General features: G+C 39.8%; 2 protein-coding genes and 1 pseudogene across 3 annotated transcripts; all 3 read right to left on the reverse strand.

Moving 5' to 3' along the window:
• Positions 1 to 748: 748 nt before the first annotated feature.
• Positions 749 to 6,436, reverse strand: LOC117407034 (hatching enzyme 1.2-like). 2 transcript variants are annotated; one of them, XM_059032106.1, is made up of 9 exons: positions 6,332 to 6,436; positions 6,199 to 6,247; positions 4,775 to 4,840; positions 4,129 to 4,281; positions 3,917 to 4,034; positions 2,867 to 3,045; positions 2,639 to 2,720; positions 1,766 to 1,914; positions 749 to 868 (listed from the first exon to the last, which is right to left on the reverse strand). In XM_059032106.1, the coding sequence occupies exons 1-8, from the start codon at positions 6,395 to 6,397 to the stop codon at positions 1,779 to 1,781; spliced, it is 849 nt and encodes a 282-aa protein (XP_058888089.1). In that variant the 5' UTR covers positions 6,398 to 6,436; the 3' UTR covers positions 749 to 868; positions 1,766 to 1,778. The 2 variants fall into 2 exon arrangements, with proteins under 2 accessions (XP_058888089.1, XP_058888088.1); XM_059032105.1 differs by having other exon boundaries at positions 6,199 to 6,250.
• A 1,150-nt stretch (positions 6,437 to 7,586) lies between these two features.
• LOC117973152 (high choriolytic enzyme 1-like) lies at positions 7,587 to 17,557 on the reverse strand (annotated as a pseudogene).
• Positions 13,720 to 22,484, reverse strand: LOC131738081 (ubiquitin carboxyl-terminal hydrolase 37-like). Its single transcript, XM_059031320.1, has 19 exons — positions 22,450 to 22,484; positions 22,062 to 22,148; positions 21,675 to 21,806; positions 21,241 to 21,364; positions 20,656 to 20,831; positions 20,345 to 20,444; positions 20,055 to 20,134; positions 19,562 to 19,726; positions 19,377 to 19,440; positions 19,037 to 19,109; positions 18,637 to 18,710; positions 18,352 to 18,421; positions 18,060 to 18,198; positions 17,549 to 17,626; positions 16,890 to 17,052; positions 15,852 to 15,928; positions 14,996 to 15,158; positions 14,540 to 14,616; positions 13,720 to 13,971 (listed from the first exon to the last, which is right to left on the reverse strand). The coding sequence occupies exons 2-14, from the start codon at positions 22,127 to 22,129 to the stop codon at positions 17,560 to 17,562; spliced, it is 1,332 nt and encodes a 443-aa protein (XP_058887303.1). The 5' UTR covers positions 22,130 to 22,148; positions 22,450 to 22,484; the 3' UTR covers positions 13,720 to 13,971; positions 14,540 to 14,616; positions 14,996 to 15,158; positions 15,852 to 15,928; positions 16,890 to 17,052; positions 17,549 to 17,559.
• Between the last annotated feature and the right edge of the window lie 217 nt (positions 22,485 to 22,701).

Below are 22,701 nucleotides of genomic sequence, written 5' to 3' on the forward strand. Positions count from 1 at the left end.
ATACAAAGAACATTTTAGTATTCTCAGTTTAAATGCAGTCTCTCAATGACATCATGATTATTTTCTTAAACCAATCAGAAAGACACAAATCTCTTGTCACTGTCCATTTATCCTAACCCTAGCTTCAAAGCATCTGGTTCAATCCAGTTTCTCTCTTTAAAGTAGCTCGTTTTTATAACCCTCATAAAATGTCTTGGAGGTCAGTCTTGTCCTAGCAAAGACAAAGTGACCAGAAAGATCTTTATCAACTTACTGTCTAACTAGGAATTTAACTACAATCTGACTTAATGTTTAACCCATTCTGTGAGTTGTATTCCAAGACCAAAAATTAATGTATATCTAAATAAAATGTTCCAACAGAGAGTTCTATCATTTGCAATTTAAATACCACAGAACAATTAGCATTCTGTGAAGCAAGAACATATGACGTTCTAGAACAATTCCATCCAGTCAGTATGGGTTGGTGAGAGTTGGAGGGGAGTTTGGTGGTCTTGTGCAACGATGCTTTCAGTTGAATTTGATTTACTATAAAAACATTAAGTGGGGAAAATAGCAGATCCATGTTACTCCACACCATGAATAAACATGTCCACATCAGACCCTCTGAAACACACACACACTCTCACTGTCACTGCAGGTGAAGCTTTGTATGTAGATAGCTGGAATGCAGAACACTGCAAGTAACTTAAGACTTGTAGTAGTTTCTCTTTGTACACAAATTAGACAACAGTACAATTCTGTGGTGAAAATCTTTATTCACAAATGCAAGGGTAGCACTATTCTACAGAGAAGACATTCTTCAAATTGTAGTCCTCTTGTTGGAATGGAGGTAATGCCAGTCCCATGTTGGCTTGTTCGCATTACATGCCTATTCAAAAGAACAAAACAAAAAACATTAATACAATATAGAAAAGATGTATTCATTAATATACATTAATGCTGATTGTTGAATAGGAATAGCAGTGGTATTTGAACTGCTGCCAGGTTAGATTTATATTGATTGTTTTTCAGACATTATTTTCATTGTCTCTCGAGTGAAAACCATTTAATCCTGACCCAGTTCATTGTTGGGAAGCACCTAGTTTCCTCTCCCCATTTCTTCTTGTATTGCATGTATTGGGACTCCATTCATTCTAGTTTCTAATGTGTGTGTGCAGGGTTAGGGCGAGGCTCAGATGGGCAGGAAGAGAGTGGAGTTTTGTGTTTTGGCAGGACAAATTGGCTTCAGATGAGTCAAATTTCAAATAAATTCTAGAAAATAAAGAACAGCGACATATTTTAAAGTATCATTTGTTGAAGTGGTTATCTTACTGTATTGTATACATTATTTATTGCACTTTTTTTTCAACTTCATTCTCTTTTTCATTTGCAAATGCCACTGGAGTATATGTGTTTGGATACCTCTTTTTGTATTATAGAGTTATATTATCTTTCAAAGTTGAGATTGTAAATGTCTGTTTTAATAGGGAAGAAATACTTTAATAAAATACATGCTTTCATGATATAGTCTTTTATATGATCTGGAGTTTGACAGCAAACATCCACTATATATATATATATATATATATATATATATATAATATATATATATATATATAGTGAAAAATACAAATAAGCAGGTTACCTTTCATTATACTAAAGCCAAGTACCATGGGTATATATTTAACTATCCATAACTTGGTATTACTGTAAATTGTTGACTTGAACGAAATACGAGTAGAGACACTCGTACCATAATTAAATCAGAGAAGATTATTGTGTGTACCTGTTTTCAGAGGTTAATAATCACCACAGTTGTAGAGTTTATTTATTTTCAGGAGGTCAGTAGCACTGGGGCCATCTCTCTGTCCAATTAGTACATGTGGATCAGGTTTTGGAATAATTGTGGGCGCACCATCCTCGGAGAAAGCAAACCTGCGGCACAAGACAAGATTAAACAAGCAGAGCTGGACCCTTGATTCATTGGAGAACATGAATGTGCCCACATCCACACTGACCGTCCACTGTAGTGTCTGCAGCAGTCCGAGGAAGTGCAAGAACGGATCCCCTAGGGCAGTGGTGCACAACTCGGGTCATGGAGGGCCGGAGTCCCTCCTGGTTTTTGTTCTAACCATACCCTAAATTAGTTAATTGGACCAATTAAGCGTCTAATAAGGTCCAATAAAGTACTTTAGGGTGCAGTTGGAATAAAATCCTGCAGTTTTTTGCAGTGCACCACTGCCCTAGGGGCTCAGATGAGAGTTACGCAAACGATTTTTCACTGTCCCGACTTGTGAACACTGCTGCCTGGTGCAGTGGTCTCTGCAGCTCTGATCCATTTGTCCTGCAACCTCTCAAGCTGTTTGTCACCGGGGAAAAAATTAATGTGCAGGTACTACTGCAGTTGCATGGTTAAATTAGCTGTTCACCTGTACAAACTTACACTTCTGACTATCGTTGAACATCTATATCCACTACTTTGTGTGGGACAGACCATAAATTCAATACAAACCCCATGTGTGAAACTTCATTCCTGTATTTTACAGTAACTTTGAAGTTGAGTACTGTCAGATGCATCATCGATGTGCTCTGGTTTGGCTATTATTTACATTTGCATACTGTTCGAATGTGCAAATCGATAGTACTTTGTAAGACTCACCTTCCATAATGCATAATGGATCCATAGTCGTATCCAGTGTTGAGATTGTTAGTCTTGTACTTCTCAAAATTATACTCGCGATCTGTATAATAGGAGGGAGGGTTATGTATTAATGTTTTATTCAAACCAAACCCCAGTTTCAGTACAAAGTCACACATTCCCTCCAAATCCTCAATACAGACTTGCATTTAGATGTAGCCCAAAACTTTAATAATGTGAAACAGCAACCTTTTAAAATGTTGTCCCACAGTATAGTTACGTAGTTGTCTCTGTCAGAGCGAGACTGTTCATGGACGAAGCCCAGAGCGTGCATCAGCTCGTGAGAGGCGATTCCAGACCACATGCAGCCCGGAGACTGAAGAGACAGGGCCTGAGGGCCTCCATTAACACCCAGGTAGGACCAGCAGCTGCAAGACAGGGGAGGGGAGAGGGGGGTAAACTCGTAGCAATGCGCATATATGTGTATAAAACGTTTACTTAGAATGGTTACAGAATGTGTTTGGTGGTACTACTTTCATTTCCAGTGGAGCACTTTGAGTTCATTGTGGTGTAGTGCGGTATCCTGCAGTAAGCAAGGTCTGGGCTTGTATGCATTTTGAGTTGTGCTGTGCTCTTAATATACCTGCACCTAGATGCTTTTTTTATAGCCCTGCTTGGACACTGGGTTGTTTGGACCACCCATTAATAACCATTGTTAGGAAATATCTTTTTTGGGGGGGGGGAGTAGTTCATCGATAACTCAACTCAGTCAAAGAAAGATAAAACACTAAAAAACTTTGAAATGTTTCTGTGTTAGTTTTTATCTTGGTATTCCTGAAGGCCACCTATAGACCTTTCATTGGCATGAGAACTTTCTCACAAGTCCCTTGAATCTATAGTGTAGTGGGAAGATATGTGGACTTATCCCGAAGTCTGAAAAACAAAACGATCTCCAGGAAAATAATGAAGAAAGCTTTATGCTGATGAGAGTTGTGACTTGTTTTATTTAAAGAATTAAAGACTGATTTGATCAGCTTTTATCCTGCCAGGGTAAGCCACCCCTAGATTTTGAGTATTTTCCAGCACTGGTAAAGCCACCTGGATTTTAACAAACACTTTTTAAAGGGGTAAACCGGGGATAGCCATGGATAGAATAATGTAATCCAGTGTTCTTCTCAAGTGCTCCAATCCCTTCCTTATGTCCTCATTAACCCTTCCCTGCTGAGTTATAATTGGCTAGAGGGATGGTCCAGGCAAGCTCCATTTAGTTCTGCTAAAGTTCTAAAGAAAAGGACTCACCCAAATCTCGGCTGGATGTCAAGATAATCGGCCTGGTGCGTGCGTGGGACGAACTTGATACAGGTGCCGGTAGAAATATCCTGCATTCCGATTTCAATTGTAATTCTGTCCCTATTGTCTACAAGATAAATAGTAAAACATGGTGTTTTAGTGCTGAGCTGATGTGTGGTCAGGGAAAAAGCCTGATATGAAATAGTGTTCAGTATACTCACTGTACTCTGGTGATATGATGTACGGAACATACACAAAGCCGTCGACGGATTTCGGCCACAAGCAGCTGTTTCCACTACAGGTAATGGCACTTCTTTTGTTTGAGACTGCGATGTCGCCCTCTGTGAAAGTGAGACCTGCTGGATTGCTATTCACTGAAATGTAAAGAGAGCACAGGGGTTTTTTCAGTAAGAAGACAGTGTTTGCAGCTCTTAATTTTGGCTCCAGGTTTCTGATACCACTAACCGTTTGGCTTTTAGTTTCAGCCAGATCCAAATTAAAATGATCATAATTATTATTTTAATGTATGTTTTAGTTTGATAACATATTTGTCAGTATTTATTGAAATATGTGCGTTTTAAGATAATCTAATTAATATTTTACCATTAAAACTCCAAAACATAACTATAAAACTTTAAGAAAACAAAACCCAAATACAGTATGGTGCACAACAGCTCCTGTTTGCAAAGTTTAACATGTTGTATTTGTTAGTTTGATATTCGTGAATATTTTGTACACTGTTGTTGGGTTATTTCTAAAAGTTGACTTTGAAGAACATTCTTTAATAATTCCTGTCTCTAAGGCTTTGTGAAGAGAGCCCAGCCTGTCTCATACAATGCTTCATCCTATTTGCAGTGAGACCCTTACGCTCGTATTCATTCAGCTCCAGGATTTTGTCCATTGCAGTCCCGTCCTCCAATGCCATTTGCTCATCTGCAAACAGAACCCTGTCAGTGTGTCTTTATCTGAGAAAAGCACTGAATGCTATTTTGACAACTTGGTGAAATATCATTAATGATGAAAAATGATTTTGCTTTTACAGCCCGCTGAAATTTAGTGATTTTACATACATGAATCTAAACATTGTTTATTTGGTATTTTATCACATTCAGTCTAAAACTAATAGCGACCACCCATTAGTAATTATTGTTAAGAAAATAACTTTTCAGTCGAAGGAGGACAAAACAGTGGAAGACTTTGAAATGTCTTAGTTTTTAGTTTCTCTTGGTATTCCAGAGAGTTATGAAAGAACAACCTTTCTTCAAGGATCTACGACAAAGGGCATTTATAGAACTTTCATTGGCATGAGAACTTTCTCACAAGTCCCTTGAATCTATAGTGTGGTGGCAAGAAATGTGGACTTATCCAGAAGTCTGAAAAACAAAACAATCTCCAGGAAAATAATGAAGATATGCTAATGAGAGGTGGGACTGTTTTTAAGGATATCTATCTATCTATCTATATCTATATCTATATCTATATATATGTTTATCTATGTTTTATTCAAATTAATCGGCTATATATTCTATAGAAAATGGTCAGTTCAGACTTAATTGCATTTGCATTACTGACAATTATACAGTCTTGCTGAATAAATAGACAATTACATCTGTAATATTCTACATTGAATTATAAGAGTATAATAGTACAATACTGTATAATTAGATTGAGAAACAACTTGAAGTATTACTTTTATTTATTTATTTATTTTTTTAAATTTAGTCGTTGCCAATTAGTTTTTATTATTTTCTCCCCAATCTGAAATGCCCAATTATTTTTAGGCTCAGCTCACCGCTACCACCCCTGCGCTGACTCGGGAGGGGCGAAGAGGAACACACGTTGTCCTCCGAAGCGTGTGCCGTCAGCCGCCCGCTTCTTTACACTCTGCAGACTCATCGTGCAGCCGCCTCAGAGCTACAGCGTCGGAGGACAATGCAGCTCTGGGCAGTTTACAGGCAAGCCCGCAGGCGCCCGGCCAGACTACAGGGGTCGCTGGTGCGCGGTGAGCCGAGGACACCCTGGCCGACCTAACCCCTCCCTCCCCCCGGGCAACGCTCGGCCAATTGAGCGCCGCCCCCTGGGAGCTCCCGCCCACGGTCGGCTGTGGAATAGCCTGGGCTCGAACTCGTGACATCCAGGCTATAGAGCGCATCCTGCACTCTAGCGAGTGCTTTTACTGGATGCGCCACTCAGGAGCCCTGAAGTATTACTTCTTATAAAATAGTTTAATCAGGCAATGTAAGCACACAACTAACAGAATAAACTTGACAAGATTGATGTACTCTGGATACCTGAGAAGGCTCTTTTAAATCTCGTGGCTTCTTCATTCAGTGCAGAATTCTTCTTAAAGAGAGACACAGACGTTAGTAATGATACAGTACCTGCATTAACACCCATAGCCTTGATGTGATCAACAACGTGTACCTGAAGTGGAAGTGTGCCTGTCTGCGCAGCCAGACCGAGGAGGATGAAGATCATTGTGGAGTTCATCTTGTCGTTCCACACAGGTGTGACGCCAACACTAGTGCTCTGAAACTGCACAGACTCCACACGTTTATACTCTTGCTGACTCTTAAGGGATTTGTTGATGCGCTGGTACCCTCTTATTTTCAGAGGAGTGACTGTCTACTCAAGAGGGATTGTAACTATACCCTGAGATCACCACAACTCCTTCATTAGTCACAGGGACTTTGTAAAGGGACAGCACACCTAGTCGTTGGAACACCCTACCATGCACTTTGAGAGGATCAGCCTTCCATAGGTATTGTAAGATTAAGACAGCGTGAATATGCTTATTTAATTACATGTAGATTTTTTCACTTCAGCAAACAAAACTGAATGCTGTCCTAGCATTCATTTTTAAATTAACAAATAAATAGAGCGATAAAGACAGTTCCATTAACCTGTGCATGAACGTTGCCTGTCCGTGTGTACTGTTTTCCGCAGGCCAGGACTAATTTGGTTGAAAGTAAACAGACGTTATAATCTCCTTTGCTGCCATTTTGTCTGTTTTAAATCCATCTAACCCACTAAAATTCTCCCTTACAATTCTGTATCAAATATGTTACATCTTTATCAGAAAATGCCAGTATAACAGTTTATATATGCACTTTAGCATGGTAAAATCAACCCCTAAAGTCTTCATGCCTTTCATTAGCGTCACAACTCCACAAGTCCCCACCACGCTATAGATTCAACTCCTGAGCTGCAGCAGTCAACAGGGTACAACAGAGCCCACCATGTTTAGCAAAGTGACCGTTAAGCTCAGGATGCCCTGTACCTGACCCTGGCAAAATAAAGCAAAGTATTGTATATGCTGTCCTTTATAATAACCTCAGGTTAGATTGAGTGTGTATCATGGTCATCAGCAGCAGCAGCCGTTTGTTTCATTTTGCCTCTGATATACTTACAGCATAGTTACAGCCTAAACAGCTTTAGGCATACACATGGCCATCCACAGCTTTTGATGCTTTAATGAGTGATCCCTGTGCAGACTCTGAAGGGTGTAGAGTTAAGTATTCACTTTGCCTTCACTATGCACTTCTTCAGTCAGCATCAGTGGAAGCTGAAATATTAAGGCACATCATCTTTCATCAAGGAAACATGTATGCAAATTCCCTGAAGTCAATATACATTATGTATGGCCTTCGGTCACACCATGTTAAATTTCCTATTTGTGCTATACTTTATAACGGATGTATGACTTGGCCAGTGCTGTGGGAGAAGCATAAGGTGTAGGAGGCTGAAACTTGGGGAGTATATTCCTTGAGACATGGGAAGATTATCAGCACACTGGACACATTTGTAAAGGTTTCCATTAACCAGGCATTTCATAGTCATTGAAGTCGGAGCTCGATAGAGGCACCCTGGGTTACCAATAAGGATGCATTCCACACATCATTGTCATTGTACAATTACCAGATCTAAATCACCAGAGAAATGTATGATTATCCTGTTTTGGACATGAATATTTTTTGTATTGAACATGTATCTGTTCCCCTTTTTCTTCATTAATGCTAAACTACATTAGAATAAAAACAGGTTAGTTATAAAGTTTCATATTCAAGGGTATACTCACTTTCCAAAGTGCATGAGGGAGCCATAGTCGTATGGGGTGTTGAGGTTGTTAGCCTTGTACTTGTCAAAATTAAACTCATGGTCTGATGGGACAGAATATTACAAACACCTGCCATTAGCGGCGCTGCCTTCTAAGAATATTGTTTTGGAGCATCAAAATAAATCCCCTATATCTGGTCCGCATTGTTTCCTAAACCAGCAAACATGATTACAAACTACATTTGTAGAAGGGGAGCACTTGGGGCTGGATACAATGCTTTCTTGCTAAAATGGTGCGCAATTTAAAGCACAAACCACTTATTTTATCCAAAAAACACTACATATGTAACAAATGGTCAACTTCCAAACCTACGAAACGGCTGTACTTTATAGTGAGTGTGCAGATCATTTGCTTTTCACACCTCACTGAAAGGCAGTGAACCGAATTCTGAACTGCCTGGAAAAACCTACCTTTTAAAACGTTCTCCCACAGAATAGTGATGTATTTATCTCTATCAATCTCTGACTGTTCATGAACGAAGCCTAGAGTGTGCATCAGCTTGTGAGAGGCAATTCCAGACCACATGCAGCCCGGAGACTGAAGATTCAGGGCCTGAGGGCCTCCATTAACACCCAGGTAGGACCAGCAGCTGCAAGACAAGGAGTTAAACAAGTCAGAGAGGATCTAGTCCAGGGGTGCACAACATACAGCCCGACACATATACACATATATATATATATATAGGCATTGCATTTTACAACTGAGGTTGGGGCAATGGGTGAGCACCATAGGAGAAAATAACACTTATAAATTCAGATGAACTCACGCCAATGTTTGAGGAGAGTCAGGATGTCTGGAGTGAGTTTAGCCTTTAAGCATATTAAAGTCCTCCGCTGTACTTTTGAAATGCTTTTAAACTGATTATAAAACACAGACGGAACTTCTTATTAGAACCCGGACCCTTAAAAAATATTTTATACTAAACTTGATAGTCTTTCCCTTTCACTTTCTTTAAACATACATATATATATCTTTCTTCAACCCTTGTGATAATATTGGAAACCCTGTCAAGCTAGCTGCTTGGTTGCTAATCCTGTTCATGATTTGAGACTTCAGGGCTCACCCAGATTTTTAAAAAGCGGAAGGGCTCACCCAGATTTTTAAAAAGCGGAAGGGCTCACCCAGATTTTTAAAAAGTGGAAAGGGCTCACCCAGATTTTTGACTGGATGTGCAGAATCATGGGTGCGTGAGACAAACCTAATACAGGTACCATAGCAATGTTCTCCGGTCCAGCTTATATCATCATTCCATCTATATCAGCTGTAAGGTGACAACAAATAATAGGGCTGACACTCAAGCTTTTCCAAATGGTTCTTAAAAGCAAAACCAGGTGAATCCTGAAGAATTTTAATACTGATACTGTAGTTCTTCAGGATCACCTGATGCCTGGTAATGTGTTAAAGTGGCCACTAGGGGGGTTTAGCATCGAAAACCAGCATAACTCCATACTCCAGTACAATTTATGTATTACGTTAAAGGTATTTTCTTTTACCTTTTCTTTCATGATTAAACAACAACATTTGATCTTTATTGATTTGTTTACTACTAAGTTCTATATCCCTTGCAATCGCATTTTTTTATTTACATTTTTTTGTGTGAACTCTATGGAGTTCGACAAACTTATCCACGCAGTGGCTGAAGACGAAATATTAAAACATTGGAATTCAATTGGGAATGTACATGAGTTAATAAAATGTCTGCTCTGGATACTCACAGTACTCACTTGAAAGGTTGTAGGCCACATACACATGGCCATCCACAGATTTTGACCACAGGCAGCTCCGTGCAAAACACCTCACTGAGCTTCTTTTGGTTGAGACAGCAATATTGCCTTCTCTGAAAGTGGGGCTGTCTGCAAAGGGAGTCACAAAAATGGATGGAGAGCCCTGGTTATTTCAGGTCTCTTATAGGTAGAGCTACCATAACACACAACAGAATGAGCTTATTTAAAATCACGAAGCCTGATAATGTAGCCAGGAACTACCAAATTGAGCTGTACTGTAAGTTCAATGCAGGGAGGACATCTGTGCATAGGATAAGACGAACTGGAATGGTGATGAATCCTTAACTAGATTTATAATGATAAATACATGTTGTGTTTGCCTTTTGAAATCACACAGGACACATGTTGTTGACCCTACTTTCCCCATGCTTATTATGATCTGTGTTTACTGGGCTTTGTTAATGCGCACTCAGAAACGCTATCATCATCATGTGTGTATGATCATCACGTTGAAACACATACCCTGGTATTCATTGGTATCATCGTCTGCCAAGCACTCACCTACATAACAAATAAAACACTTCAGGGCACACTCACCCGGGTAAAGCATTTCTGGCTGTATTGATAACTTCTTGTGATGTTTATTAAAAGTCTTACTGACTTCAAAATACAGCAAACCCTGAATTTAAGGCCTTATTTATAAAGCATTAGAATCTAGATAATTCCATAGTGAAGGGGTGTGTTGCAGATCCCCAAACTGCTGGTAAGTTTATAAGTACATAATCAGGAACACAAAGAGGCCACGGCCAACTATCATGGTGCTGGCGTTCAATGGTAAAATAACCCACTGCCAATATTTCAGTGGCTTTCACCAGCCTGAACAGGGATCACCCTTATGGCTGCCATGTCACTCTTAAACTTACTAAACTAAAACGAGTACATGGGAGCTACAGCAGCAATATACTTAATAATATAAGAGCACTAAATAACGAGAAATAGGCATGTAAAAAAAACTATCTGGGGACAAATACAGGTTCCAAATTGTAAAAGTTGTGAAAACAAAAAAGTAAGGCACAAACTATTGTGGAGATTTTATTTATTTATTTATTTTTTTTACACAGAATTTATTTTTTCTACCCAAAAAATATAAACACGTGTCTTCTTAACTTGTATTCAATCAAATTACATGAAATTACACTTGGTGACATTTTCAATACAGCACTAGTATTGCAAAATAGAAAAAAATGGCTACTTTTAAACGGGTTTTTAAAATCTTGACAAATCTATTAGGTCAATAACAATAAAAAGACAATGATGTTACGGGACAAAGTTGCATTTTTTACATTTTAATTTAAAGTTTAAAGAGTATTATTGGGTAATTTATCTAATTAATTGACTTATACTTTTACTCTTGATAACAAGCTTAGCTAAGTTTTTTGCAGGTATTGGAATGTATGTCAATATATGCAATTTAATTAAAATGCACAGACATTCACAACAAGAACAAAAGGTTAACAAGAACGTATTCAAAATACTGCAATGAAAAAGTGTGCATAGCTGGTCATTTTGTAGGTACTCTAAACGTCCTTATGACTATTATTAAAACAACAGCAAAAAGAAAGAGCATGATTTCCAAACTTCTATATAACAGTAAAGTTCCACCAGTGGTTCCGGTGTGATATGCAGCTAGAAAATAAATAAATGATACTCGGTAATAGTTATGGAATTAGATAAAGTTGATTAAAACTAGACTCATGGATTTGCTCTGTGTACAAAAAGAACATACTCCGTGGCTGTTGGTTCATGGTTGAGTAGGATCAATTTTAATAATATAAACAGTGATGAATCTAATACTGTTTGAATTCTATAACTCCGCGAGTGTTTCACCCACAGTGTTGAAATGCTACTCCCCTCATTAACATAACTTAATACAATATTATTATTATTTTTTTGATAAGGCAGGTTTGGGGGTTTGAGGGCGTTGGTACAGTTAGATCATTTAAATACACACGATGATTATTGATCATAGGGCGATATTCACAGAATTGAGTGTTAAGTTTTCACGACGAATGAGGAGCTCCCCCACCCCCTTTGGTATTTTAATTTCTTGTTCGAAAAGAAAAACGTGTTACCTTAGCCCGTTATTAAATGCTTTGTGAAAATAGCCCCAAATATTTGACCACACATAGAAAAAAAAAAAAGTAGGCTGACAGTGGAATGGATAAGAGAGAGAGGAGACATGTTTTACTAAAAGTACAATGACATGCTCTTACCTGTCTCCTTACAGATTTACAAACAACCCCCAGTCTGTGTTTCCAGCATGCAGGCGCACAATGCTCCTCCCTCCCAAACCTCTGCTGGAACCGCTGTCTGGTTTCTGAGTGTTGAAGTGTAAGTGCAATGATCTGGAGTTTACAGACCCGCTATCATTCAGTCCTGCTTCAGCAACTCCACATATTTCCCAGTAAATCCAAGCTTGATCAGAAACACCACCATATGCCAGACACACTAATGTAGTGGTTTAACTGAATGCAATATCTTCATTAGCTGGGAATAGTATATTTACTGAGGGGTTGTCTATATTACTATCTGTATGGGGGAAAATAGCATGTTATTTAGATTTTGTATACATTTTTGTAATAGCTATTTTTAACAGTAAATACAAATAAGTGTTTTTCATTTTCATTACAATTACCCTGCAAAGATAATTATACATTATCTGCTATGCTTTATTTGAAGTTAGTCAGACCCTAATATCCATAGTTTTATACAGAGTTTTATGGTTCAAACTTTTAACTCAGGTTAGTGAACAGAACAACATTGACGTCATTGACGTCAAGGGTCAGTGTGGTACACACACTGACACTTATACTAGATCCTAGGAGGACTTATGTTATCTGAGATATATATGTCAAGTTTCCTCAATTCTTAATCATGACCCTTATACAAGTTTACCACACTTACGCAGTTATTTTGCAGTTTTGTCATGCTTTTCCCATGTACTATGCATTTTTAATATGCTTTACCATGCCTCTTTAGGCTTTACAATGCATACCTATTCTTTACCATGTTTTCACTAAACAGTACTCCGTATAATACATTGTGAATGATGCAGCTGGATGCAGTTCTCTTTGAAGTGGAAAAGCAGAAAGCGTGTCCAGTTCTCTACTTACTTGTTACAACCATTGTGGATCCGTTGCCAAAATAGATCATTTTATGCACACTATAAGCGCAGTGATAGGTTGTATTAGTCCTCTACAGTGACAGTAGAGGAAATAAAAAAACAGGCATTTATTTTAACATTGACGAAATGTCGAATTGACATTTCTATAGGGAATACAATAGTTGAAGTAACATACTAATTGTTAAATCTTAGCTGTCACAAGAAACTGCCTAGGCTAAGGTATGCAGCTAAGGCTCATACAATCATTAGAACGCACTGCAATGATGAAGATGAGATAAATGTGAAGGCAACAGTGGGAGTGAATGTTTTAATGAGTGAGGCTTTTTATTTGTCTGTGGGCTCTGATTCTATGTTATGCAATGGTCAGCGTGCTTAAATGACATGTTTATGAGTTAACACACACCATTTGAAGACCACTTGACAGATGAAATTATTTCAACCTTTAGTTGTTGTTTTTTTTGTTTTGTTTGTTTTTTTTAAATCACATACACTATATGGCCTAATGAACAAACTTAAAAGTAAAGAAATGTTTTATACAATTGATGAGCTTCATTAATTGTCATCAGTTCTGAAAACGCACTGTACGGTCAATCGGTAAGAGTTTGCCATCTTCTAACACCCCTGTGTTGCTAAGTTATAGGACCCCCAGAGCTCCCCTCGACCCCAGAATATTTATTTCCTGTTCTATATCCAAGCCATAGAAAATTGAGGAGTCAATTCAGTTTTTGGATGAAGACAGCTTTATTAAATAAACATCTCATCTCAAGAAGAACTTTGCAGCTTTGTGCATCCGGTGAATGAGTTTCCTCTTGCAGAACCCCACAATGCTCTCTCCAGGGGGGTTTACTACATTGTCCATGCTGACGTCACGTTGAACAGCTCTACCATTTCAAGCCACTTTCAATCACCTTTGCATTTCTACTCAAGCTAGGCCAGTTGTGGAAAGAGGCACACACTAGTTAATCATTTGGTAGAGTTAGTCCTTCACACATCAGCTGAAACGGTATTTCCTGGCAGTCATTTTGAGGCACTGGGTGGACTGTTGGCAACAAGCAGTTATGAGAGAAATGAGAAATGATCCAATTCTTTTGTTTATCATACTGATATTATTCCACGTGTAATATTCCAGAATGATTTTATGTAAACAATTATATTTCATTCCCAAGTTTTCAATAATCACATACATTATGGCAATATGCAAAAGATGGAAAAATAAAATACAAGAAATACAGTATGATCAGTATGTTATTTTTGGTATTCATGGCATGTTTGGTATCAGATTGCAGTTTTTGACATGCATTGTACATATAGTATAATCTGCGGCCGCGTTCTAGTGATTGAACTGTGAAAAAACAAGAGGAATCTGCGGCCGCGTTCTAGTGATTGAACTGTGAAAAAACAAGAGGAATCTGCGGCCGAGTTCTAGTGATTGAACTGTGAAAGAACAAGAGGAATCCGTGTCAGACATTCCTTGGAGTTTTTTATAATACCATTGCTGACCAAACAATTACTTCTGATTGCAATAGGGACAAAAATAAAATGGGTGGCCCTCAGACTTTGAATACCGTAAACAGGTACACAGTAAGCCCCCCCCCCACCACCCTCACCTGTGCATTTCTTCATAACTCCTCAGACTCCATCTCAAACCAGGAGTCCTACTGTGAGCGAGGCAGTGGGTGGAGTTCTGAATTCAGAGCAAAAGGAACAGGTGTCAAACATAATGACACATAGGGCAGGCTTGAAGATATGACCCAAACATTATTTTACAGCTTGGGTTTAAGGAATTGTGTGCTTTAAACTAAGACAGGTAAATCAATAGGAAAAACAAATGACCTAGTTTATATATCTGTGAAGTTAAAGCTTTTAAAAATGATTTCCCCTCACAGTTTAATAACATTTAGGGAGGGATTCCAAAAATGTACTGTATCCTTCAATAGCTCAACCAGGGATCAGATATATCAGGGGTCAGTACTTCAAAAAAGGATACCCTGAGCTGTATAAACAAATACAAATGTAGGTTCTGATGCCCTCCAGAACTAATGCAAATGATTGTGCATACACACCTCACTGCGTCGGATCTCAAAGCAAGCGTGGGTGCTGGAAGTCTTTCTGCACTCCTACTGCTGAGATTCCTGACACAGTGGTCCTCACATCCTTCAGCACTCGCTCAGCGCACAGGGGCTGCGTTGTCCTCATCCACATGTGCTTCCTGCACCTGTGCCATTGCTGGAGAAGAATAAGGATAGGTGAGCACCACACATTTGCAAACAGTCTGGATATTATTACGGGTTTGCCAGCCTTAACTATTTTGTAACAGCTTTCACTGTGAACTAAACAGTCTTTGTTTACTGTTCAGTTTTTTTGCATTCTTTGTGTTGATTAAGGTATCACTGGATCTCAAATCCAAGCATGTTTGGGATGAACTTAAACGACTTCACTTGAGACACCTTCCAGCAGCTTGTGGAGTCAATGCCACAATGTGTCAAGGCTGTGATCAGGGCAAAACTGTATATCTACAAACCAAACTGCCAATTACTCAGTAGGTCCGAAGCAGCCAATATTAAACATGCTGAACCACAAGAACCAGACCGATCCATTTAAAAGTATATCTCTGTCAACAGTCTGGCTCTGGGGGTGCAATTCAACTACAAGAGGAATCCACAGTCGAGTTCTAGTGATTGACCTGTGAAAGAACAAGAGGAATCCGCAGCTGCGTTCTAGTAATTGAACTGTGAAAGAACAAGAGGAATCTGTGTCAGACATTCCTTGGAGTTTTTTATAATATCTATCGTTGTTGACCAAACAATTACTTCTGATTGCAATAGGGACAAAAATAAAATGGGTGGCCCTCAGACTTTGAATACCGTAAACAGGTACACAGTAAGCCCCCCCCTCCCTCCCCCCCCCCACCACCCTCACCTGTGCATTTCTTCATAACTCCTCGGACTCCATCTCAAACCAGGAGTCCTACTGTGAGCGAGGCAGTGGGTGGAGTTCTGAATTCAGAGCAAAAGGAACAGGTGTCAAAAATAATGACACATAGGGCAGGCTTGAAGATATGATCCAAACATTATTTTACAGCTTGGGTTTAAGGAATTGTGTGCTTTAAACTAAGGCAGATAAATCAATAGGAAAAACAAATGACCTAGTTTATATATCTGTGAAGTTAAAGCTTTTAAGAATTATTTCCCCTCACAGTTTAATAACATTTAGGCAGGGATTCCAAAAATGTACTGTATCCTTCAATAGCTCAACCAGGGATCAGATATATCAGGGGTCAGTACTTAAAACAGAAGGACACCCTGAGCTGTATTCACAGTATGTGTGACAACTGATTAACAATTCACAAAATTAACATATTTTTTTTTATTTATTTTTTTTATAAATTTAGTCATTGCCAATTATTCTTTTTAATTATTTTCTCCCCAATTTGGAAATGGCCAATTATTTTTAGGCTCAGCTCACCGCTACCACCCCTGCACTGACTCGGGAGGGCGAAGACGAACACACACTGTCCTCCGAAGTGTGTGCCGTCAGCCGACCGCTTTTTTTCACACTGCGGACTCACCATGCAGCCACCCAAGAGCTACAGCGTCGGACAACAACGCAGCTCTCGGGCAGCTTACAGGCAAGCCCACAAGCGCTCGGCCAGTCTACAGGGGTCGCTGGTGCGCGGTGAGCTGAGGACACCCTGGCCGACTTAACCCTCCCTCCCACCGGACGACGCTCGGCAAATTGTACACCGCCCCCTGGGAGCTCCAGTCCTCGGTCGGCAAAGGAATAGCCTGAACTCGAACTCGCGATGTCCAGACTATAGAGCGCATCCTATACTCCACGTGGAGCGCCTTTACTGGAAGAGCCACTCGGGAGCCCACAAAATTAACAATTTAAATAAACGAATACAAGTGTAGGTTCTGATGCCCTCCAGAACTAATGCAAATGATTGTGCATACGCACCTCACTGCGTCGGATCTCAAAGCAAGCGTGGGTGCTGGAAGTCTTCCTGCACTCCTACTGCTGAGATTCCTGACACAGTGGTCCTCACATCCTTCAGCACTCGCTCAGCGCACAGGGGCTGCGTTGTCCTCATCCACATGTGCTTCCTGCACCTGTGCCATTGCTGGAGAAGAATAAGGATAGGTGAGCACTAGGCATTTGCAAACAGTCTGGATATTATTACGGGTTTGCCAGCCTTAACTATTTTGTAACAACAGCTTTCACTGTGAACTAAACAGTCTTTGTTTACTGTTCAGTTTTTTTGCATTCTTTGTGCTGATTAAGGTATCACTGGATCTCAAATCCAAGCATGTTTGGGATGAACTTAAATGACTTCACTTGAGACACCTTCCAGCAGCTTGTGGATTCAATTCCACAATGTGTCAAGGCTGCGATAAGGGCAACCAGTGGGATGGGCAAACTCAATATTAGGTACATGTCCTAATAAGGTGGCCAGGTAGAGTATGTATTGTACTGTATTGTTTCAGGTACGATGACCTTATATCATACCTATAGTTTTATATAGCTGGTGTAGCAGGATAAAAGGCATCACTTATTTTAGCAAAAAATGATTCCACAAAAGTAACTTATGCATGCAGATAGCCAATAAGTGCACTTACTACTATCATCTTTATGAGGAACAATCAGGCTGCATGCACAAGCCTGTTCGCTCCTGTCGGACAGCCTCATATGCTTTCCTGCAATAAAACAGATCCAGCGCTTTAATACTACTCAGAAACCTGACATACCATGTGTGATAATATACAGGTTATTGATGATTTTGTTTTTGCTGACACTTTTTCAATCAAGAATACTTGTCTATCTGATGCTTGCATGTGCATACTGTAGGTACAGTGTTTACCAAGTAAAATTACCCTGGGTAGAAAGACTATAATAACAACAAGTTTGGATATCGATTATGCATTCCTTATACTTAAACATGTATCCGTGAGGCAGTAAGTTAACATGTCACAAATGATGAAGAATAATAATAGCCCCTAAACACATCAAAAAGAGAGCTGTTATCTATGCAAGTACTTCAATTAGATTTTTAAGCATTTGACAATACTTAAGTAAACGCTCCTATATTTTGCAAACACAATTCCATCGCCCTCCTTTTGCAGTCCTTACTTGTGCATATAAAAGAAGATGTATCCAGTACACTTCCGCTCTGCCTGCACAGCCGACTCATCAGTCTCCGAGACCTTCTCGTCATTGTAGGTCAGCCATTTGTCAGTCAGGAAGTCATATACATCGCTGATGTAATGACCTAGGGGCAAAGGGGAAAAGATTTTTCAAATTACTGTAACAACGGTTAATGTAATGGATAACAATAGATGCAGATTTGCCACAACAATAAATGAGTAATTCTGAACAGGTGCAGTGCAACTACATATTTGTTTCAAGTGGTGACTGCCCTTACCAGTTGACACCTGTCTTCCAAGGTGGCTGACCAGACTGATGAGCCGATAGGAGCTGCAGAGCTCTCCAGTCTGGGAACAATAAACAGGCAGGCATTACCATACAACAATGATGACATACAAACTAGCGCTCTTCATATCAAAGCAAAAATAATACCAAGTTAAATCAGCTTGCTTTTCTACACAGGGCCCTGCAACAACACACACACGCACACACACACACACACGCGCACGCACACACACGCACGCACACACACACACACGCTCACACACTCCAATACCCTCACCTCTGCAGCACTGCTTCCCTCCTCGGACTCCACCGTGCTGGTAATCGTGGAGTCCTCGTCTATGTGGTTTAAATCTGATAGACCAAGAGAAACACAAGAATGCTAACAGCGATCAAACAGGAATGCTATCTTGCATAGCACCCAAATAAGATTACCTTAGGTTATTTAAATGAATACAGTTGAACTGTGATAAGAATGATTGTATTCTAACTTTTTCAGCATTGCAATATTACAGGCATGTAGCCTTAAGATAACTAATTAAACAGACTGAACAATACATGAACGTTGTTATAAAAGAAGCATACACAACGTGTGCAGTCCTCTTTCCTAGATCTGTATACAGGTATGGAAAAGGGTAAAACCAAAAGGCAATACAGGATAAACATGCAGCTAGACCCACCTTGGAGACTCAGAGCAACTGATATTCTGAGGAGCTCCTCCTCTTCTTCTTCTAGCTCCTGCTCTTCAATTCCCTGCAAGAAATAACAAGCTAAGTCAGTAAAATTTAATTAGGTCATGTAAATCTACACATGACCCAAATGGACCACACTGATATGCAGTGGCAGCCTTGTTTCAGGCTGGACAGTTCAGTCTCATAGAAGTGTAGATGAGCACTGCTGAACAAGACAATTACTAAAGAGAGACAATACTACTGCTGAGTGGCTATGTGTGTGTGTGTCTGTCTGTTACATACAATTAGCAATATGTCTCCACTATGTCCATACATGCATTGCACCCACCTTCTCAGGTCTGTTCTCTTTCAGTGGTTCAGAAAGCTGGCAGCTATGCATGTTGCCAGGGTTCCTGCAATAGGCACAGAAGAATAACAAATGCAGCAATGGCTTTGTAGGTGAGTCCATTTTCTCAACAGCAACAACAAAAAAAGAAAACAGCAAAAATAATAATCAAAAGATTTGGGACATACAAAGCTGTTTCTGCACTGTAGTCCAGGCTGCAAGGAGGCTGTGTGTAATGACTGCAGTGCGGGAGCAGGCTGAGGCATGATGGGATGCACACCTGCTCCTCCAGCTTCCTGTTGACTCCCTGTAGGGGGTCAAAGCCGAACCTCTTCAGGTGGAGGATAAGAACCCTGTATAGGGAAAGGAGGGTGAGCTCACTCTCTGAACAGCTTCTACAAACCCTGCTCGGATCAACTACCTGCACTGTGTCCCAAGTATATAAAAGCAGGTCACAGTGTGTGCAACTTTTCCTCCTTTTCTTTCCTTTAAAGGTACATCACAGGCTTGAAAGAGCTTGATACAGTGGCATCTTCTGGTGGGTGGCAACTGGGTAAACTTAAAACATTCATGTATGACCTGTGACACTGTTTTAGACTGTTAGATAAAGATCAGGCTTGCCCTATAATAACTCTATCAAGCATGACCTGCTCACACCCAATGCAGAAGGGTTATGCCTACCTAGGAAGTCTCCTGAACTTTAGGGCAAGTGTGGAAGAGTTCCCTGAGCACTTGTTACAAGAACGCTCTATATCCTCCACCTAGCCAAAGCAAAATGGAAACTCATCACTGCCTAAAAAACTAAGTACAATCAACTTAATCAACAACAAAACTAACATCGTGTTTGCAACACCTGAGACAATGGTGCTGACCAAGTACTGTACATATTAAGTGAGTTAAGTCTCCTGAAAAATGAAAGAACCTTTTACTTCATTACGTCTTCTCTACCCCCGGTGTGTGTAGATACAGACCTTGAAGTAGTGATCCAGGCAGTCCTGTATTGAGCATCCTGGGAGCACACTGATGGAAAGCATTGTAAAGAGCTCTTGCCTTACACTGAAGTCTCCACACCTTATAAACAGAGAAAGGGGATTTCAAAAAAACGGATCAAATCAAATTCACTCTACTGTCTAAAATAAAAAAAATACTCAATAGTTTACAGTACAAACAATACAAACTTCTAATGACATCCATATAGAGTATTAACTGACCCCCTCAGTATCTGTACAGCAATCCAAAGGGCAGAGTTACTGAGTGCAGCCGCAGTAAGGACAGAGCTTACCCTGTGCAGGTCATCTTGTACTGCAGCTGGAAGTCCATGTTGGTACTCACAGGACAGGAGTACATGGAAAGGGAGATACCCGGGCTTCCGGCCTGGAGTTCCTCTCCAGCCATGACCAGCTTCTCCCCGTCCTCTTTCAGCTGGACAAGGCAATGGTTCAGGAACTCCTGGGCATCCTGCAAAGGAAAGACCGTTCTGTCAGTTAGGAGGCAAACCCAAAAAACAAACCAACACACACAATGAACAAGTCTGTTAGGGTCAAAAACCAGATTATACTTTACAGTTGTATCTCATGTTTAATAATTTGCTGCCATTTATTTTTTTTGTATAATCCTCATTCTTTAGACGCAGTGTCAGTACTATGGTGTAATTGTGACTCGACAAGAGGCCTAAATTGACGCATCTTCAGCACACCAGAACTGAAAAGAAATAGCAGATACCCATTTTAGCTTGTAATATGTGATGCACTGTAGAATGTACCCTTTTTGTTAACAATACGGAAACATTTCTTCTTACAGAAGGTATTTAAACTTTATTTTTTTTTAGAATGAATCAATTTGTGTGTAAAAGTGTAAAAGCTCTTACATGCTCCGAGTACCCAGAGAACATTACTGCACTGGCAGACACAGCATCTTTCACCCTCCGCTGTAGCAGTTTTTTTGCTTCACCCCGACACTGGTTCTTTGATGACATCAGAGCAGAAAAGCACCTGTCAAGTACAAGAAATAGAGTAGTTACCACAAACAAACAAAAGCAGTGACATGAGATCATGTCTGTGGAAACGTGGCTAGCGAGTGCACAGTGGAGTGTACAGTAAGTACTGGTGTATGAAACAAGTAACGCAGAATTTTATTTGATCACATGTTTAAGATCATCTGAAAGGTGTGATAAACTCCACTGGATGCAGTCGGAAAAAATGAATGTTTGATATCTTAAAGCATCCTTTGTACTGAGAATCCTCTAAAATCGGTCAAACTCTTGGCTATTCCAAGTCTGAGTTTATACTGTGTATTAGGTACCTGAGTAGCCCACTCTGTGGCATCCTCCTTAAGAGGCTGTTTTGCCTCAGGAGGTCTGTGTAGAAAGTCTGCACAGAGAACAGGCACTGCAGAGTGGCATTCATGTAGCATGTGAAACCCAGGTTGTACAGCCTACAATAGGAAAGTCACAGTTCAGTTATCGTGTGAGCAACAGAGAAAGAAAAGAACGAAACTCGTCAAATTCTTTAACAAACATTTCAAGAAGTCGTCTTTATCAATGTCCTAGTCCTTCAAATAAGTTTATAGGCATTGTCACATGGAACTTTGCCAGTCAATAAAGTTAATGACCTGGAACACAGGACGTGTTCTATGGAATACAGTAGCACAATACAGTACAATGTATAGGACCCCAAGGAGCTTCCTTACCCATGTGATTCCAGTGGGGAGACCTCGGTCAGATTGCACAGTATGATCGTACTTTTGCTATAGGCCATGCTCTTGGTACGGAACAACCTATATGAAAACATACCAGACAATCCATGGCTGTTACTACAAATTGTGGGATGCTGTTTAATCTGTATCCTATTCTTAAATGATACTCCTGTCCAATACACATACACAAGCACATGAAGCAGGGCTGGTTATATATCATGATGAAATAGTCATCGCATCTAAATTACTGTAAAGAACAGTGATGGACAGAAAATGTAACAGTGGTAGGCGAGGAATAGTGTTAAATTTACTAGGCCATTAAAACCTACATGGAAATATACCCTGTTTACATTAAGAGTTGACAAAAAAGATGTACAATTACCTGTCCAATGAAGAAGATCCCTGCACATGTGACAGTGGAATCACATCTAAAAGAAAAAAAACACACAAACCCAAATTAATTTGATAAAGCTGACAACTGTTTTCATTGATTTATTTTTACCAAGGGCTGAATTGCTGACAGAAAGTAATGCTGCACGGGTTGCCCAGAATATTAAAAAAGCATTATCTCAGTAAGTGACAGGGACATCAGAGTAACATTAGCGTACAGAAAAAAAAGCTGTATCTAAGTACC

Source organism: Acipenser ruthenus, chromosome 10 (assembly GCF_902713425.1).
Source record: "Acipenser ruthenus chromosome 10, fAciRut3.2 maternal haplotype, whole genome shotgun sequence".
Classification (NCBI taxonomy): Eukaryota; Metazoa; Chordata; class Actinopteri; order Acipenseriformes; family Acipenseridae; genus Acipenser; species Acipenser ruthenus.

What these genes read in the sequence shown, in the direction of transcription:
- LOC117407034 (XM_059032105.1), bottom strand. Translation starts at nt 6,397, where the DNA reads ATGAACTCCACAATGATCTTCATCCTCCTCGGTCTGGCTGCGCAGACA. An exon ending in GTGGGACAACATTTTAAAAG is followed by an intron (nt 2,721 to 2,866) that starts GTTGCTGTTTCA and finishes CCTATTATACAG; the next exon opens with ATCGCGAGTATAATTTTGAG. An exon ending in TCCATTATGCATTATGGAAG is followed by an intron (nt 1,915 to 2,638) that starts GTGAGTCTTACA and finishes CTTGTGCCGCAG; the next exon opens with GTTTGCTTTCTCCGAGGATG.
- LOC131738081 (XM_059031320.1), bottom strand. Translation starts at nt 22,129, where the DNA reads ATGGCCTATAGCAAAAGTACGATCATACTGTGCAATCTGACCGAGGTC. An exon ending in TCTCTGGGTACTCGGAGCAT is followed by an intron (nt 20,832 to 21,240) that starts GTAAGAGCTTTT and finishes TTTCCTTTGCAG; the next exon opens with GATGCCCAGGAGTTCCTGAA. An exon ending in AAGAGAACAGACCTGAGAAG is followed by an intron (nt 19,110 to 19,376) that starts GTGGGTGCAATG and finishes TATTTCTTGCAG; the next exon opens with GGAATTGAAGAGCAGGAGCT.